The sequence below is a fragment of the Diadema setosum genome, chromosome 17, assembly GCF_964275005.1.
Source record: "Diadema setosum chromosome 17, eeDiaSeto1, whole genome shotgun sequence".
In the NCBI taxonomy this organism is placed as follows: domain Eukaryota; kingdom Metazoa; phylum Echinodermata; class Echinoidea; order Diadematoida; family Diadematidae; genus Diadema; species Diadema setosum.
This window is the reverse complement of record NC_092701.1, coordinates 33097654-33117839: the sequence shown is the minus strand read 5'-3', so window position 1 is coordinate 33117839 and position 20186 is coordinate 33097654. Positions and strand designations below refer to the sequence as shown.

The following is a 20186-nucleotide window of genomic DNA, read 5'->3' as shown; positions in this document are numbered from 1 at the left end:
CTGTTGCCCTCCCAGTGGTGTTGTTTCTTTCTCTTGCTGATCTCTGTCATAATACAATACAAAAGATATTGACTGTAAATGAATGAATAAATTAATTTATTGAGTAATTAAATGAATTAATGCAATCACAAAGCTTATACACTTGCAAAACACTGAAGTTAAAGAAACATAGTACCCCATGCTCTGCACAATGTCATGCTTATTATTTTTTCTCGCTCCCACGCTAATTGTGACGTAACATTTGATAACTGGAAAGATGTTTCGTGAACGAGCCTGAGTGATTAATGTGTATAGAATGATTTGTGTGATTAGAAAGATGTTTCGTGAACAAGTCTGAGTGATTAATGTGTATAGAATGATTTGTATGATTAGAAATTTCACGTTTGGACATGTGGCTAGACGTCACTCTGTACAATGAGAATAATTTCTACACTTGTGATGATATCTTATGAAGACGGTCAACAGTGATAGATCCATACAATATGATACACACGTGGTAGTTTCGAATCTGCGTTAGATGTGTACATGTTATTCAGAACATATTGTACAAAAGCTAATAGTTTTCTTGATTTATGATTCTCTTCTTTTTTTTTTTTTCATTTCAGCTGAACCGAACACTGGTTCAAGTAAGTTCTAATTTTATTTCCGTGAACATTAAGTCAGTATGATATATCTTGATTCTGTCTATAGTCTATGGTACAGATCACATTTACTAGTATTCTTTAGGACCACACTAGGAATTGGATTGTATGATCAGTGTTACCTGTGCATAAACAAAGAGAATTATTAGTTGTATTCTGCGAAGTGTAGGTATGAATTAAGGTTTTCTATTTGTACTGTTATATACTCTCCGTCATGCTCTCCGTGAATAAGATCGAGTGCTTATAATCTGTGTTATTAAGAGGATCTCTACCAATGCCATCTAATTCAAAATACACGCTTTCAAAGCGCTGAACGAAATAGAACCTTATGTATTCATTCAATTGCTAATGTGTATTCATTAAACGCGTGTAAATTTAATACATAGATGCTGTTGGCAGCATGCGTATTCAATGAAACTATACATGCCTCTATTATAGACCAATAGGTTGGGCAAGCTTCGAAGTTGCCATTCACAGATTGCCTAAAATCGAACTTTGATATAAACCAAAAGAACGAATGAAGCATACGGAGAGCAATGTAGTTTATATTAAGGTTGTATTTCACACTGGCTTTTGCCATGTTATCATATCATAATTCCTTTCTTTGTCAGACACTTCTATTTATATTGCCATTGGCGTCGTATTTGGCGCCATTTTTCTGTCGGCTGCGGTAGTCTCCGTAATCTTCGCCTCTAGGAAGAAGTCAAAGAAAACCCCAGATTTGTGAGTATGCTAATAATAGATTAGATTTTATGTTCCGAAATACCAGGCTGTCACTGTTCTGATGATGGTGTGCGCAAGCGCCTAGAGAATGCTAGGCGGTTATCATCGGCTCTCGATGGCGGATCATCATCTCAAATTTCGTTTTTGCGGCGACTCTTCACTTCCATTTTTTTTTCTCATGTTAAGTTGCCAAAAGTACTGCAGAGTTGTAAAGAGGGACTCTAATAGACTTTTGTTTTGATTGGTCATAAGTTTTATTTTGTTATCAGCTATTCTTTCAATCTTGAAACTCGATTCATCGAAATTTCAGACCCATATGCTAAACGACGGTAGTCATGACACCGATTACAACGCTTACAAGAGAGAAAGTGAGAACGGCTCTATGATCAAAATTGATAATTATGATGGTACTTGAGAGTTAGAGGCATATTGAAGAGTAACTGTATTACTGATATTGTGATTGTCTTTACACAAATTGTTTATGAATTCCACACGTCCGCATATGCTCACAAAAAGACGTCATAACATTAAACACACATGGGAATTCATACAGTAATATCACCCAATTCAAATGAAAGGTTTGACGTCTTGTTCAAAGACGAGCATTCAGAGCTTGAATAACAAGTGGAGGTCCCAAAGTAACGTAGTTAAGCATGTCCAAATACTTGAACACATTTAATGCTCTTGATTCAACCAGCATGTTTCTACGTCTTTACACGCAGGACATACGATGCCGATACATCTTCAGCGGGTATGGACAATCCGGTTTACGCTTCGGTGAGGATGAGAATGTGTCATCATATTATATTTTATTTCATTCTATTTGATTTCTGCATTTCCTTTTCATACAAAAAAAAATAATGGCACAAAGTCAATTGAGCAACGTTATTGTCATTGAACAGAATACATGCAAACAGGTGAATGATTGACTTAAATGTGCAACACTGCTTTTCTTGGTAATACAAAATAAGGACGTTTTATTGAACTTGGGATTTTATCATGACAGGTTGATGGCAATAAAAAAAAAGTGTGCAACGAATGCAGAATAGCTTGGCATTATCAATTCGAGCCATTTTGAACTGGAGTTTGGACTTATTTGACGTGAAATAGATAAATTATGTGAAGAATCATGAGAATAGCCATTGAGTGACAAGTTGAATCACGTATTTAACATTGTGTATGATAGGGATGTAGAGTAGAGAATTGTGCGATAGTTGCACTTGTGGACATTTCCATTCACAAACGGCAAGTTCAGAGATATGCGGTCTGCTCCCCCCCCCCCCCAAGAAAATGAGCATATTCTCCAGTAGTCATATCTTTAAGTATTCTTGTCGTCTTTTGGTAAAGAATGTGGGCCCTACATGTATTTTAGATTCATTCATATATGTTATGATATATAGATAAATACATGTAGATACACATACTCAAACATAACATGCAAGTATACACATGATGCAAGACATCTGTTGCCTATTAATAGCTTGCATTCTCCCCCCCCCCCCCTTGCAGGACAAAAATCCTGGTATTCAGTTCAGTGGAAATGAGGTAGCCTTCAACGTAGACAGAAGCGAGGTTTGAGGAGGGATGTCTTTTATTACGAGAACATAGGACACTTCCCTCCTTTGTCATCATCAACCTCCACACCAGGACTGGAGAAATTGTTGCCGCCGGAATATCACGGACGGAAGATACAGCAAGAAAAGGAAAGAAGTTGCTTTGTTGCTGTTGCTGTTATTTGTCATCATTTGTCATTGTTATGTTGCTTCTCTTTTCGTCTCAACGCCATTGCTATACAATCACCTGTATGAGGGAGTTGAGTATAGTTTTGGATCTTCATTTGCGTATACACACCGAGGAAGAAAGACAGATGTACATTTTAAAATACAGTAGCAGTCAGACAGCTACCCCAACCTTGTCCTTAATTGAGACAACTAATTTACACAACTCGATCAGGCTCGGGCTTCAACGAAAAATTTACAACAGCAACAAAGCAAGTAAAGAAAAGGCATATTTATCCAAGTTATTTGAAAGAATCATCCATAAATTCAAATTCATCGTAAAACTCCCGTTCAGATTATAGTCAAGAGCATGTAATTGTTCTAGGAAGACTCTTCGTTGTGCAACTCGTGACAGTGATTATGTATATAAGAATAAATGAATAAATGCTTAACAATGCAAGATTCTATTTTTGTTTCTCACTAAAACTATCGTCAACATTTCAAGTTAGCATGTAAAATGGCTCGGAGCTTGCTGTATCAAGGGAGGTCTCACCTTCCTGCTGTATCAAAGGCCTACTACATATGACATAGAAATTATTGCAGCTACCAAAGTGACCACTTATTAGCTGTCTACATTATTTTCCAGTTGATACCAAAGAATCTGTTGCCATTGGAAGTCACCATAATACCACCTCTTTTATGCTAAGAGAGTATAATTATCAAATAATATAATGCATTAACGACCCTGTCAATGTTTATTTGTATATACCGGGTACATAACATGTGCAGATTTTATTCTCATAATGTGATCGATCTTTACCATGCCATCTATCATATCCTTCGAAAATGCTTATTTTAACTGCTAATGCATTGAAGTCTGCCTCAAACAATTTTCCACCTCGACTGTACATAATACTTTCACCATGATATATCATGAAGTCTCCATTTACGTTGTAGGAACTGATATCCAAATAAAGACACACCTACAGCTTATATTCTTCTGACTTCCTCGTTTTCTGTTCTGATATCTGTGTGTGAATAGTGAAATAAAAATCTACTACATGTACCTCTACTCATAACACGCCTGGTACACACTGTGCCATTTTACCTCATGCTAAATGTTGATGTGTACATAAGTTTGTAGTAGTCGTAGCAAATTAGGTTGCAGTGTATCTTTCACACACGCACGCACACACACACATACACACCAAATACACATGTATTCACAACACATATTTAAGACTGACATGCACATATAATATACCTGATACCCTTATCATATTAAAAGATTCCAACACATACACACAGTCTACCCATCTACCCCACCCCCCCCCCCATCTTTCCTCCACCCTCAGTCTCTCTGTCATCACAATTACCCCATGCACATCTACCATTGTCCATCAGCCAGCTAAAATAAGCTGACAAACCACATACACACACACACACATGCGTGCACACACCCCACACAGACATACAAACATACACATACCGTATTAGTACACAAGCTGAAATGCAAGAAGACACAGAATCAAGTATTCACTAATAATCTTGTTACTGTTGATGCTGCTGATATTTCAGTACCCAAGAATATGTGAGAAATCTCATTGCTGAATAGGTAGAAGACACACAATTTTGATGACAAAAGAGACAAAATTGATATCATTTTGAAAGTATAAGGTACAAATGTATGTAAATATGATAAAGCACAAACAGTATAGTACAAGGTGAAGTGTGCATCTTGCATGTTGAGACAATGTCAAGTGAACTGTACAGTATAAAAATTGTGGCATTCTATTACCATTCAAGAGGAAAATAAAAATGTACACTGTACAATATCTTGTTTCCTATTCACTACACATCAGACATTTCTAGAGTTGAAGCATTGCTAAAAAAAAATATGACACTTTGGATTACAGCTACAATACAAACAGTATACAATTGCAATAAATTAGGTCTCAATGGTATATTTGAAATGCTTGGAAAATAAGTCATTTGAATATGGAAGGGAAAAGAAGAGAATTCAAAGCAACTAGCTTCTGATAACTTCAAGATGTGTAATGTGACCAAATTTTCAATGGTGGAGGTAAAAAAAAAAAGGTTGCATGCAAAGAGAATGGAATTTACACATCCATAATTTCCAAAACATAGTAATTTCTCAAAAGAGAATGGAATTAAACATGTTAAAAAAGAGCAAATCGATGCCTGTCTTAAAAGGGACTTTCAGGCTAAGGAAAACCTTTGTTGATCTGTTTTTGCCTGTAACATTGTGTGCTGAAGAGTAGGGGCAGGGTATTTACACCATACAGAATCTGTTACCACAGCTTACAATTTTAACTTGATTTAAAACCCACATTGGACGGACTGTTGGCATATGACTTTTGGCAACTAGCATTATTATTGTATGATTGTACAAGTCTTCAAAGGGCAAGGATCATAAGAAGATACAGATGATGATGATGATAAAATGTATGCCATACATGGTAGCAGCCATTTCTGCATCTATTATAACATCAAGGAACAGATGAACAATCAGTGCTGCAGGAAATATGGGTAATATTCACCGGCATAGGAGCATGCACATACCTGAAATTATTCTCTAACTACATATCGCGGAAAAAATATGTTGGTCCTGATAGATATCTGATCTTCATCATCAAACAAGTATAAAAACGAAATCAGAGCAACTCTCTAAAATATGTCTTATTCCAGCAGATGCAGCTGATCACAATTCAAACTCTCATGTTTGGCAACAATGGAGAGACAAAGTGAGTTAATAGCACAAGACATGAAGCTGTCTTCATACATTGGCAACCACATTTGACAATTTCAAAAGAACTGAGAAATCACAAGTCATTGCCATGCTTCTGGAACACCTCGAAGAATTACTGCTTGTTTCAACTCAAGAAGTGTAAATCAAGCTCTTTTTTGCTCAAGTCTGTTTAGAAATCAGCAAACTGTTTAAACATAATTAATTTCATATAAAGCACTGATTAGGCATGTATGCTCTTGCATATATCTACATCATCTGAGATTTAGTAAGCCATTTGAGTTTGAAATATAACAAGTTTTCTCTCATTCTTTTTTTCTGAATACATATTGAAATTCATAGGAAGCTAATCGATGCATCATATTCTTGTCAATGACACCAACTCTGAATGAGTTTACTTGGCTTTCTGCTAGAACAATACCAGTCTAAAAGACAAGGGATGCGATCAGGCCAAGACCCAACCCAGCTATCTGTCCCTAGGACTTGGACAGGAGACAGACCCTTTTCGGCAGCTGACCCACACCTGTGGAATTAGCTCCCTCAAAGTATCAGGGAATCATCATCTCTGTCAGTGTTCCAAAAAACGTTGAAGACTTTCCTTTTCAATGACTGATTGATTAATTATGTATATTTCGTATTTCTTTTCCTCATCTGTTTCACTTTTTTCCCTTCTCCTTTAACCCGTTTAGGACGAGTCCCGAGTATACTCGGGCAGGTGTCTATGGGAAATGCGTGTTGTAGCAAAATCAAACCGTCCTCAACGGGTTAAAGTAAGTTTGATATTATAACTCTGTGAAGCACTGCGATACATGTTTACTCGTCGTAAGAGCACTATATAAATAACAGGATATATCTTCACGAAGATGAGCTCTTTTTCATTTAACAGCACCAAGACACAACAATTTCCCTTTAATCCCACTGGAAAGACTTGATCGGAAGTACCCAACTTCTGCTCAAAATATATCTCATAAACCCAAGCACATCTGAACAGTTTCTTCCATGCCCCGGAGGAAAGCTTTCTACAGTTGTACATAACATACAAACAGCAGCACTACTCTGATTGCCCATGCTAACTTTTCCCTGCAACACACCCAAAGTGTTCAACCCTATCGGAAAACACGAACCGCCGACAAATGAAGATGGGTACGCCATCAGCGTCAAGTGTTTAGCGACGATCTCGGGCGATACGGGGATCCGGCGACGCCCGACGTTTCCCCAAAGACGTTTGCGTAAGAGTTCTTGAGGAAGGAGACGTAATTCTGCATGCTTCGGTTCGTGCTGTGAGACTGCTCTAGACGATCCTTCAGGTCGTATACCTGTGAGTTGAACTTTCGCTCCATCTGTACAGTGCAAAGTTGAAACAAATGACAGACAGAAATCCTTGATGACATCATTCAAAAGTTTGGAACAATCTTTCAAAAGACATCATTTTTGGATTAAAGATAGAACTTTAGGTCTTTACGAAGACGTCAGATCTAGAATTAGGACATTTAATTACTCAGTAATTTTCTTTTTATCAAGACATTATGCTTTATCATAACAATACTCATGCCTTGTGGTGGAATACAAAAGCCCTTCTCTTGGACAAATGGTGTTTGTATGGTAACACATTTATTGAGTGTGAGTCACCATTTTCCCCCATCAAGAACTTGCATATTTTGCATGATGGTATTTGATTGCATCAGAAAATCACAGTAAAATACTGCCAAGTCAAATCCATTGTCACCACAGAAGGCAATTTGAACTTGTTTAAATGGACTTCAGCAAGAGCTAACTTTTCTTTGTCTGCTGAGCAATAGAAAAAATCAACCAAGGATAAGCAAGACAGGTGTCTGAATTACATGAGACAGCATGAAGATGAATCTTAATTGAGGAGTTAACACCATCATCATTGGACCAGATATATGACACACTGAGGTTGGCATGGCAACGGCTATTCAAGAGAAGGGAGGGTTTAAGTCTCACATCTTCTTTTTGCCTCCTGGTCTGCACCACCTCGCCCTTGAGTCTAGACAGCTGGGCCTCTAGGTCCAGGATCCTGGCCTGGGACGTCCGCTCCCTAGCCAGGGCCTTCTCCCGGGCCTCATCCTCCAATCGGCGATTGTCGGCCACGGATTGCTCCAGCTGCCGCGTGAGGCTTGTGCTGTCCCGCGTCTTCTCCTCAAGACGAAGCTGAAAAGAGATTTTAAAATTGTTTGTTGCGTTATCCATCATGCCCAACTCATGTCATGCACTCGATGTCCTGTGGCTAGCTACAACTGTGAATATTCACCCCCATGTCATGGCATAATCCTTCACAACACTGCTCTCCAACATGAAAAGTATGAGCAACATTAGCATTAGCGTGGTTTCTGTCACCATTCATTTCATACTCCCTTCATCGCTGTTCATTTCATCACAGCTGGTGACAACTTCCAACCTCTATAGGCTTTGCACACTGTGAAGACATACGCATGAGTGAGTAGTGACATAAACCACGATTTGGCCAAAAGATCTAATCCATCAGTGGCAGTGTCTTCATCTATAACGCCATGCCATAAATCTGATCCATTTCTGCTGAGTACATTACAATGTAGGATCTACACAATTTCAAATTCACTGAGTTGCCTTTTGAACTAACCTACATCTTACTGCAATATTTCGTTTCAAGATTTTATTTTGCCTTCCAGTATTGAAAACAGGAACAGAATGTATTGCAAATATTTTCTTCTGAAATAATCAAAGCCCTGAGTATGCAAAGTGACAGCACTGCAATGTGAACATTACCTTGATTACAAGCACTCAGTCATGTCTCCTACAATGTAGTAATTTCTTAAGTTGTGTTCTGTTTACTATGTAACTTACCTGTGCTTGGTGTACTGCCTCTTCTCGTTTGGTCAGTGTAGTGTGAAGTTCTCTGTTCTGATCCTCTGCTTCTTGTAGCCTCCTGTGTGGTTTGCACAAAAAGAGATAAGACAAAACAGACAAAGACATAAACTTAATGAAATTCAACACATTTCCACTTACATTCATTACATTGCTTTTATCATCTAATCAAAAGTAATTTGTCCATCTTGAAATTAACATTATGCTCTGGCCTTGTCTGACATAAAAGGTAGTACCCCCCCCCCTTTTCCAAGTTTTACAGTGTACATGAAATCTACTTAGAAGATGCCATTAGCGATATCACGGTGGCTTATAAGCTACTGGACATCATATCAAAGATAACACCACCCATCCTTTTTCCTTCAGTGAGGAACAAATACTGTAAGTGAATACTGAACTTCAATTGGTAATCTTCAATTCATCAAGCATCCATCTGAAAATGAACTTGTCTTCTTTACAGACTGTAGAATTTGGTTTGACATAGGACTGCATGCCCCCAGTGAGCAGTTCACTTAGTGGGTTTGTCTATTAGAGGCTAAGATAGAGTCAGTTGTCTCTTTTTAACCCTTCAATTTTGATGTTCCAGTCTTGCTTCCGTAAGCCCGAAACAATCAGTAAAGCTAGAGACCATAGTGCAGACCTCCCAACCTTTCTAACTTAAAAAAAAAAAAAAAAAAAAATAGGGAAGACCTGGTTCAAAAGTTGGAAAGAAAGAGCAGTTCCCGTAGGAGTGTGTAGTAAAATCATCAAGAAAAATAGGAAAATCCTATCTAATATTAAACAAGAGCTGGGAACGGTCAAAATTTAGAATCTTTCCTCAAAATTCAGAATGGTTGGGAGGTCTGCATAGTGTGACAAGGTTTACCTCTGCACCGAGTCTTGCTTGGCCTGCAGAGCTCTACACTCATCCTCGGCCGTCATCCACTTCTGTCTGAAGAGTTCCATCTGAGAGCCGTGGTGATCCACCTGTACATCACAACAGAAGAGCATGTATGGGTTATTACTATTCTGAGTTTGCAGATTGATAATATGATAAACTAATGATATTACAGGCATAACTTGGGGGATGGAATCAAAATGACACAAAATAGAAGGGCAATCTTTGGAAAATACTGTTGTTTTCAATTATCTCTATTACCCTTAGTATATCTATTGTTTTATGCCTTTGTCATATAAAAACAAAGGAAATAATAAGAAAAGCATTCCAGGACTACAATTACTTCACATTTTACTTCTTCAACAAATTTCAGCCAAGAAACACCCATTTCATACACTGTAATATTGTTAATTGAAATTGGAAGCAGAAAAAAGATGCAAAATCTGACTGACATGGTTGTCAGTTTATGGTTGCCATGGCAACCAGCAATATCAAATGTAGCTAAAATATACATCAAAATGTTCGTCATAAGATTTTGGGAAAAGTCACCAAATTTGGTTGAAATTGGATTAAGCGCAAAGGAGTGGCAAATGAAAATCTGATGGGGGCACCCCCCCCCCCCCCTTGGGCTTTATAGGGTTAAACACAATGGTGGTCCCTGCACATGCAAACACTCTCTGGGGCCATTTTTTCTTGTAGTGGTGATATATGTTCCAGTGGCAAACACTAATTTTAATTAGACTAGAGGAGGGGGGGGGGGGGAGGGACCTCTCAAGTTCTCCCCCCTCCCCCAATCTTGGCCATTGATCATATCATCATAATCTACAAAACTGTAGATTTTTCAGAAAAATTATCATAAAATAACATATTAAATGATTTTAGTTTGAATTTCTTCACTCTTCAAGGTACACCTGAACTACACTATTTAAAAGCTATTTTCTTTCCCATGATTGAATTACAAAACAAACAAACTAAAAAAAAAAAAAAAATTAATCCACAATTTCCCCCTGAAAGAAATTCCTAACAATATTTGTTGGAAAAAGAATCAATCATTTAAAACATTCTCTGTAAGGGAAATATTCCTTTCAGTAAATGAAGTTTTGAAACAGGGATTGTGATATGATTGCAAAAAAAAAAATTCCTCAAACTAATGAAGTTGTGAGAAGATCATTTTTCCCATGTATGGCTCAATGCATTAATGATGCATTAATGATGGGTGGAGCTATAAAGAGGGATAATTTCTCTGACCTTTGTGGAGAGTTCCGTGATAAGCTTGGTCTGGTCCAGGTTCTTCTGCTCGTGAGACAGGAGCTTCTCGGTGGCCTCCAGCAACTTCTGCTCCGTGGTCCGCAGCATCCCGGGCAGCGGCTCCAGCTCCAGTAGTCTCTGCTCCAGACGACTCCTCACCTGTCATTGAGGCAACAGAAAGAGCGCCATCAGAACATGGAAAGAACACACGAACAACTACATCTACCTTCCACACACAAACATACACACGCATACATGCACTAGTTTCAATGTCATTGTCTGCCACTGTATTTAAAGGCAAACACCAAACGGGAGCAAAGAAGATGCTAACTTTCCTCATGGTGCAAGCACAGGGAAACTCAACTGCCATTTACTACATCTGCCAGCAATAAATGCTCCAGTACAGTGCATAATATATTTGGAACTTCTGATCTACTGCCACTAATGGTACGAATTCCAGTTTTATATGATCTGCAAGTGGCCAAGAAGGGAAAAAAATAATGCATTTAGAAAGAAAATCGAACTATAATTTGTGTCATTCATGTGTTCATACCTAGGCAATCAACTGCTGTTTCACATGGCATTAGGCATTAAACTTTCTATTACGGCTTGTTAAAACTATTCATTGTAGGCAGAAGGGCGTTTCTCTAGTGTATCATTGGTGAGCCAAAATAATTACCAGTTCTATTTCATGGTACATTGTGACACAAATCCTCACAGGAGCCATTTAAGCAATATTACAGTTGGGTCCACAATAGACTAGTCTCTTTAAAGGTCCTGTTTACCTTTGGGAGGAGTGATTTTAAAAATGTTCAAGCTATCACATTTTATGCATATGTGTAGGTCAGTTGTATCACAAAACATCCTACCATGTAAAACTTTTGCCGTAAAGCCTAAAATATAAGGAGATATCACTGTTTTTCTCATTAAACCGTAACTGTAGACGGTTTAGTCTGGAAGCATTTTTTTTATAACTACTGTTCACATTTTGTATATTTAACAATACTTAACATCCATTTTACGGATTCAATTTTTTACACTGGTTGTTTCTATCCCTAACTCACATTTTAGAACTATTTTGAAACACTAATGCTAGGTTTTTGTTTCATCTGCAAATGGTAAATTATGCCTTTAAGGGCAAACCTTGAGACACCGTACCTTCTCAATCTCTTGTGTAGTCTCCTGCTTCACCCTGGCTGCTGCATGCTGTGACTGCTCCAACTGCATAGAGACGTCCAGGGCCTCTCGCCGCGACCGGTTCATCTAAGGAACAAATAAACAAAGTGCTCAATAATCACACAGGATGGCAAAGCTTACAAGTATTTCTTATTTGGGGGAAAGTTCGTGTAGTGGAGTGATATTCTAAGAGTGAGAGACATAAACTGTCCAATATTGCATCATTATCTTTGATTTTATTACATCATTACATCATCTGTATTACTTTCTGAAGCCTGCCACATACTTGTACGTACACATATACAATACATAGTACCATATAAACAGGACAGTTTTCCCACATTATGTTCATCCAAATGCACCATATGATTGTCCATGAAATAATTTCCTACAGGAGGTGTTACATAATATCAAAAGAAATAGGCTGCATACCACTGATTATGTTGACACAGGTTGTCATTATCATTCTCTCTATTTTTTTTTTTCAAGAGACAGGAAGGAAAACAAAATATCAAATAATATTCTATCCAACACTATCATAAAAACTTAGTAATTCTGGCAATAAACAAACCAAAATCTTAAAGAGCCAGTATACAAGCATACTAAAAGAATTTTGCTTGGATAAAGGATGTAACTATGAGACTAAGAAAATGTAGTAGAACTGAAGTGTACATAAAAACATCTGGATTAAGATTTTCAAGCAATGTACCGGTACCAGAAGTCTGTTCCCTATAAGATGTTGATACTTTATGTACTCCAAGGCCAATATGATTCTTGTTTCTGTTTCACTTTTCATTTTGGATTGAGAAGCTGGATAAAGAAAGCTGTAATCATACAATAGACCAGCACTTTTTCCCCCCATCACACTTTCATTCTCAGTATTGCACTGTATATACACACATGAAAAGATAATGGAGGCCTGTATTTTTACTATAATGCTTTAGAAATGAATGCCATTAACAATTAACAGGATAGATGTTTACACAACAATGCAATGACATGGTGGCTAATATGCAGTTTGCATGGCCTTAGACAATGTGACCAGATAAGACAAAGAAATGTGTTAAACAATTTGCATTGTAGACCACTGTGAATGAAAGCAACACACAAAACTGTAGGCCATTATTTTAGTCATTTTACAGTGTACAGTACAGTGTCTACTCTCACTTTCATTCACACAGCTAGCAAACAAGACCATCCTTCTACATGGGAAGTTCCATTTTGCACATTTTGGCATTACTGCAAAGCAAGAATTTTTTCATGGCATGAAAGTTTCATGAATTGGAGCCCATGGCCTTTTTTTGTGGCATGAAATTTTCGCGAATTGCCACTGGCAGTCAATGCGTACAGAGTAGACAAGAACTTTTAGTGTGCATTTTAACTTTGCAAATGCTGGCTTTCGCTGCGAAATTCGTAAAATTACAATGCACGCTGGAATTTCTCGTCGTACAGTAACACAAATGATGGGGAGACAATAAACGCTTAGTCATTCATAGAGTACTATATGGGAGAGTCTGACATTCTGTCAGCCAGTTGAAGCCCCATGCTCTTGTCTTTAAGGACCTTTGGTAGGTCCTAATAGAATAATGTAAAGCCAGAAACATAATGCAGCATGAAACTTTCCATTTTAATTGGAGTCGACATTCTTTTTCACAACATAAAACTTCCGTAAATTCAGTACATTGTGTAGACAGGAACTTTCGAGCACATTTTACTCTCACAAATCTAGGCTCCTCATAAAACTTCACAAAAGTTTCATGCTCATGAAAATTTCTGGTTTTACTGTAACTGCTATTACAGGTTCTGCTACAACTGTGCCAAAAACTTGAGTACATGTAAAGTCACTACATGGCAGACACTATGTCAGAGGAGTGGAAAGATGTGAGTTCATGAGCAAAGAGAAACAAGAAGACTTTGTGTGCTCTTAAGATGTAAATACACTGTATTGAGTACTGAAAGGAAGACTTTTACTCCTGGAAGACTTCATGCTGTTAAACTGAATAAAGTTAGCAGATTCTTGGGTATGATATAGTTGTTTCTTTATAAAAGAATTGCAAACATGTCTCATATCAGTCTGGTTTCATCATTCTACAAAATAGTTGAGACCAGTTTACACTGAATTATCAAATACCATCTGCTTTTTCACAAGAAAAAAAATAACTATCTCTTTCTACATTTTTCCAATGGATTTTATACATTTGCATTAATCAGCAGAATCAATTTAATGATCTCCAGTAAGATTCATTGAATATATACGACCTGTCTACAATACTTTATGCTACATTGAAATGTTATATGTGGATATATCTAAATTTATTTAGTGTACATGTATGTATGTCATCAATCACCACAACAAATATTAGACACTTATATCATTCACTCTTCTAATAGGAAATAAGAGTATAAGAAGAACTGGACACCTACAGTTTGAAAGTCAAGAGACATTAATATACAGTAGAACAAGTAGTTAACATGGACAAACTACATGTACAGCTCTGCATTTCTGGAATAACAGGTGGCAAGATTTGCTAGGAGAAAAGACAGATATTCTTTTGGGGGTAACTTGTATGTTTCTTTGTTTCTCATTTGAATATAAATCATAAAATTTGCAGAGTAATAATGCTCCTTAGTATGTATTTTTTGTTCGTTAAAAGGATTGGTTGAGAAAAGAGTAGGCAGGACAAACTCACAAAGACATAGTGTATGGTTTGAAACAGAATGCAAGAGCCTTTGTGTTGAAATGATCAATATACAGTGTACATAAGGGACAGTGCATACTAGATAGATACACATTTAGCAGAACAGGTAATGGTACTAAGGTGTGGAACAGACAATACACACGTAGAAAGTCTATTTACAGACATTTCATGAATTCTACCTACATTTAGTACACACAGAATTTAAGAAGAGAAATTGAAATCATTAATTAATAGTATTTTTCTAATTGTACGAAGGACTTCATGATATCATGATAATATTCACTGATTTTATCCATTTGCAGATTTTTTCTCTTTCCGCAACTAAATAAAACATATAATTCATGCCACTGACTTTTGTTCAGTTTCTAATACCATTCATAAACAGCCTACTGCACATGCAGTTTTCCATACCCTGTAAAGTAATGGGTTAACATAGTGGAATGCTGGAGTGAGTTAGCTGGGCACAGGACAAAACATCTATATTAAATTGACATGACAGCATGAGTTGCACAGAACAGAATGCAGCCAGATAGTTAGTGTCAGCATTTATCTTTGAACATATTTCAACAGGTACTAGTATACATTACACAAGAATTAAGAAACATGTAATCATGGACCTGCTACACACATGAACTATGAACTGAGGTCTTTCTTCGATAACGTCATCACTGCCGCCACCTGATTATTTACATCTTAAAGAGGACATTCAGATGCTTTGGATGACGACTGTGCAATCGTGCATCGTTAATGACAAAAGAACTGTTTCCCTCATTTAGGTCTTACACCAGTATGTGGCTGAGGTGCATTTTCAGACTAGACTACCCTTGATTAAACACCAATGATGGGGAGGAACAAACCTCAAAACACAACTTATTTCATGTCACAAAATTGGTAACTACTACAGCGGACACTTGTGGACATGCATGTAACATGGCTTCATGGAAATATCACATGTCATCTATTGTCACTAATGAAAAATGGGAAAAATTATATTTCAAATCACAATCAACCTACCAAAATATTTGCTTTTCCTTGCCTTTTGCCTTTTGCTATAAATGAAATTGCTTGAGAGATGACTTCCAATATACACTACAACTGCACATGCATTTTTCTTGATTTAAAGAGACTTATTATTTTCTGCACATGTAGTTTTTAAATTTTTCAAAGTGCTGTCTTGTTTTTGTCCAGGCTGGCTGTCAGTGGACAAGACTGGTTCAAAGCAGGAAAGCATGTTCAAAATGTTTTTGTGACGCTTTTAACAGAAACAGATGCATGAGTTCGTTAACGAATGATGAATGGCCATGTGTGCAGTAGGTCCATGATGTTAATGAAGGTCTACTGGCAGTCAGGTATGCAAAAGACAAATGTAGCCACGGCAGTGAGTGAGAGAGAGAGAGAGAGGAAGAGAGGGAGTTGGAGGGGGCAGAGGACACCAAAATGAGAGTAGGATCAAGGGGACACTTACAGTATGCAGCACATGCAGCTCTGTGTGTGACAGCTATTAAGGGGGATCAAAAGAGCAGTGTGGGAAGATTGTTTACAGGGTTGTACTGGGGGAGGGAGTGGGGGTGGGAAGGGGACCAGGACAAAAATGTGGGCCAAGTTCAGTGCACACAGTGTCAACTGCCACCAGCAAGATCTACTTTATGTGTAAGCCATGGTCATCCTCTGTTGTGGTTGCACAAAACAGGGCCATACTTTCAAACATTAGCTAGCAGTAGCATGCAATTCATAATACAAACTAGCTTCACTGCATAATGGTCACCACATGAAAGCTCAAAAAAAAAAAAATCAACTTGCAAGATAACAATTCAGTCATTACACCGGTTTATTAGCAAAGGTACCCCTGTATCGTTAGCATTACACTGCATGCAAAACATTTGCGTTAAAAAGAGGGGGGAACCACACACCTTAAACAGAGTCTTATTTTTTTTTTTTATTTACATTGCAGAAATGACTGGTATGCATTGGTTTGTGGTTACTCTTTGCAACATAAGGGAGAAACTGTCAAGCATTATTTGAAAGAAGATCAGGGCATGATATACAATGTAATACAGAACAATCTCTTCTCATTTATGGGTTGAGGCAAAAATCTACATCCTGCTCAATGTGACACTGGCAAATTACCTAGAAATCAAACAAACCCACTGGTGTAAGTTTTATTCTGAAATTTAGACATACCAGGTAAGATAAAAAAGATATACATACCAGGTAAGATAAGAAAGAAATTCATGGAATTTCAAAGTTTCAAATGCTTTCACAAAACAGTGGTGTGATACAACTGTACACAGTTACAATAATATGCAAATGAGATGAGGTAATGATGTCATGGCCTTGCTAATCTACAAGCAATGTGTGCAGAAAAACTCTGGAAGTAAATTTAAAACAAATATTTAATATGTAATTTGCATCAAGTCAGTGTAATGCCTCGGCAACGGTGGTTTATACTTACGGATGGGTTGTAACATAGAGCGTACATGTGTACTCTGACTTCAAATTATTGCAAGGATAACATGGCCTTAAACAACGCACCTGACAATGTGCAACCAAAAACAATTTGAGGGGTAGTCATTACAAGAAAACTTTAATAAGAGAAAGCAAAAGGCAACAACAAAAATCAGCCATGCAATGTCCATATTGTGTTGACATTCCAGGGGGAGGGGTGCAAACATATTGTTGTGAATCAACCATACAATGCAGACCCACCTGTGGCGGAGGGGTGTGATTAATGGTGTTATAGGCAAACTTTCTGGTTGTGTACGCCAGCTGAGCGGTTTTGATTGTGCAGTCAATGAACTGTACCCATAGAAAGTAGTTAGTGTGTCAGTGTGAGGACCACAACTATGATTAGAACATCTCAATTTACATAGTATAACCAGCATAGTGAGGGTTAGGAGAAAATCTCTTGTTGGTTTGTGTTCATAAGTGTACAATCTGTGGCTGCTCAAACAAATTTGTTTGAACATGGTTCCATGGCTTATACAGTTAATGTCAGATGGCCCTGGTATTTAGGTGCAATTCTTTGACAAAGATTAGTACATATAATGACTACTGGCACAATCATTACTTATCTTTATTCAATGTTTAACTTTTGAATATGTCTATTGATACATGTACTGTATGTCTTTAATTGCAATTATCAAAATGTCTGGCTGATCTATCATTGCACAAAAGATTACCATGAAGAGAGAATGTTTACAAAGTAGATCATCCTATGGCCATATAATTTCATGAGTAATCCTTTAATCTACTGTAGGTCTCAATTTTTCATCTTCCAAGATCTGTAAATGTATCCGGTACAATGTGAAGTATGATACAGTGAATGTTCCTCATTGGCAGGTCTGACATTATTATGCAACAAGATATGGTCAAAATAATCAAGTTTTAGTCAGAATTTGTTATATTTCAGATGACTTATATTCTATTGTGTTATGAATTCCTGCAGCTAAGATGAATCAAAAAGAAAAGTTAGAGGGCAAAGATGTGACATCTATGTCATGCATGAAACTTTTCCCTTGTTTTCTTGTACAGATTACATTACAAAATGGTATGTGTTGCAAATCACATGATTATTCAGATATCATGGTACCACAATAAAACCTATTAGCAAGAAAAGTTATGACAAAATATTCCTCAATGTCATCTATTGAACCCAGCATTGTGAATGCTGACCCTAATATGCTGTGAAGTCAGTTTATGTTCTGCAGTTGCTAAAATGTAAATTTTGAAGAAAAAACAACACCCAAACATCTACAGGCATTATGGTAAGCAGGAAATTCCTTTCACTTATCCCCTGCACTGAACATTACATGACAGATGATGTAAGATGATACATGGAGCTCTACTAAATTCTGGGTGCTGATTTATTCTCATAACATTCATGCTTTCATCTTCCAGTATATCATAACATTCATGCTTTCAAATTCCAGATATCTCTTTATTGTATTGTATTTCAGATCTGTATCTTTTTTTTTCAAATTACAAAATAACATAACTGACAAATGCATACTTTTATTCATTACTTTTGTTGATGGAAATGAAATTGAATTTATATGAAATGAATGGAATTGAATTGAATTTCATATCTTTTCTACCAATGCCATTTGTATATGGTTATAGGTACGTAGAATACTGACATCAGTTAAGTTGAATGAAGAAATGTTATGGCCTTGTTTTATGATGAGTGCAATGAAGTGGATTATAATGTTTTGACCGAGTGACACTGCAAACCTCTGCTAAGAAAGCATTATGATATCTTGGTATATCAAACACCTCTCATGCTCCACTCAAAAGAAAATAAAACACAAAAACAAAAACAAAAAGAAATGAAAGGAGTAATGTGAGAAAGGTGACTGACCTGAGATTTGTAGTCCGCCACCAGTGACTCATACTGCTGGACACTGGCCTTGAGCTGGTCAATCTGTGACAAGGCATGGGCTAGTCTGTCCTCTACCTCCTTCTTGGCTATCTGCACAGATCGGGGGGGGGGGGGGGGGGGGGGGGGGAGTAGACATCACAGATATAGAAAAATCATTGGATTTGGAATATAGATACACTGAGTGAATAGTAAAACTAATCTGCTTGAGGAATTTACATACACATATTGATATATGCACATGACTTGCCTGAAAGGATCAAGTATTTCATACATGTGATGAAAAACATTAACATACACTTGTACATTAACAGTATATTAACTGCAAGCAACATTAATCTGTCTTAATAACAGGATGAGATGACAAGGAAAAAAAAAAGGATATAAATCTCCAACATTATCTACCAACTTCAAATCTGATTTGTGCGAAAATTGACGAAACAAATTTTCATTGACCCACGACAGGTGCTGCTTTAACTGATGTTTGAGGACATTGTAGTATTGTGTCAAAAAGTTTAAACAGTACAAATTCTTTAATACAGCACACTATGTGACGGGGGGGGGGGGGGGGGATGGGGACAAAACTTGTACAGTAGCCAAACTCCAGATTACTGAAACATCAAAGAAGATATGAGTGACTCAAGTCTTTACCAGAAGGTGGAGTGCTTCAAAGTCACTTACAGTGTCAAAATCATGTGGACATTCAACATGATGAAAACAACAACGACGACAACAACAACAACAACACCAACAACGAAAAAATACATAAATCCATATACTCCGTCCTCAAGTCTCATTCATATTACATGGTGACAGTCCTTCTTTCATCTGCCTACCTGAAGTGTGTCGTTCTCCAACCTGAGATTGCCGGCCTCTGCTGTCTTCTGGTGCAGGTCTGCATTGGTCCGGTCAAGGTTCGTTCTGGAGGTCATGTCCAGTTCGCGCATTCTCTCTTCCATCTCTTCGATTCTCCTGAAAAAGATTATCCAAAAGAGACAATATCAACAAATAGTGAAAGGCTTCAAAAAGGTAGATAAAAAACATAAACTTTGCTGATTATTGTTCTTCTCTTCACTGCTCTCAAAGGTCTATCTAAA

At 37.3% G+C, this 20186-nt stretch overlaps 2 protein-coding genes across 2 annotated transcripts in view; one reads left to right on the top strand and one right to left on the bottom strand.

Moving 5' to 3' along the window:
* LOC140240621 (MAM and LDL-receptor class A domain-containing protein 2-like) overlaps positions 1 to 2942 on the top strand; it is a 35621-nt gene extending 32679 nt beyond the window's left edge. The window contains exons 36-39 of the mRNA XM_072320375.1: positions 606 to 626; positions 1253 to 1364; positions 2087 to 2141; positions 2874 to 2942. Of these exons, the coding sequence (XP_072176476.1) occupies positions 606 to 626; positions 1253 to 1364; positions 2087 to 2141; positions 2874 to 2942 (257 nt within the window). The remainder of the gene's footprint in view (positions 1 to 605; positions 627 to 1252; positions 1365 to 2086; positions 2142 to 2873) is intronic.
* Positions 2943 to 6879: 3937 nt separating this feature from the next.
* The window catches only part of LOC140240844 (outer dense fiber protein 2-like), a 31990-nt gene continuing 18683 nt past the window's right edge, over positions 6880 to 20186 (bottom strand). The window contains exons 10-17 of the mRNA XM_072320618.1: positions 19926 to 20061; positions 19072 to 19182; positions 11998 to 12102; positions 10840 to 10998; positions 9580 to 9680; positions 8694 to 8775; positions 7815 to 8021; positions 6880 to 7189 (exon numbers count right to left, since the gene is read on the bottom strand). Coding sequence (XP_072176719.1) covers positions 7007 to 7189; positions 7815 to 8021; positions 8694 to 8775; positions 9580 to 9680; positions 10840 to 10998; positions 11998 to 12102; positions 19072 to 19182; positions 19926 to 20061 — 1084 coding nt within the window. The 3' untranslated portion in view covers positions 6880 to 7006. The remainder of the gene's footprint in view (positions 7190 to 7814; positions 8022 to 8693; positions 8776 to 9579; positions 9681 to 10839; positions 10999 to 11997; positions 12103 to 19071; positions 19183 to 19925; positions 20062 to 20186) is intronic.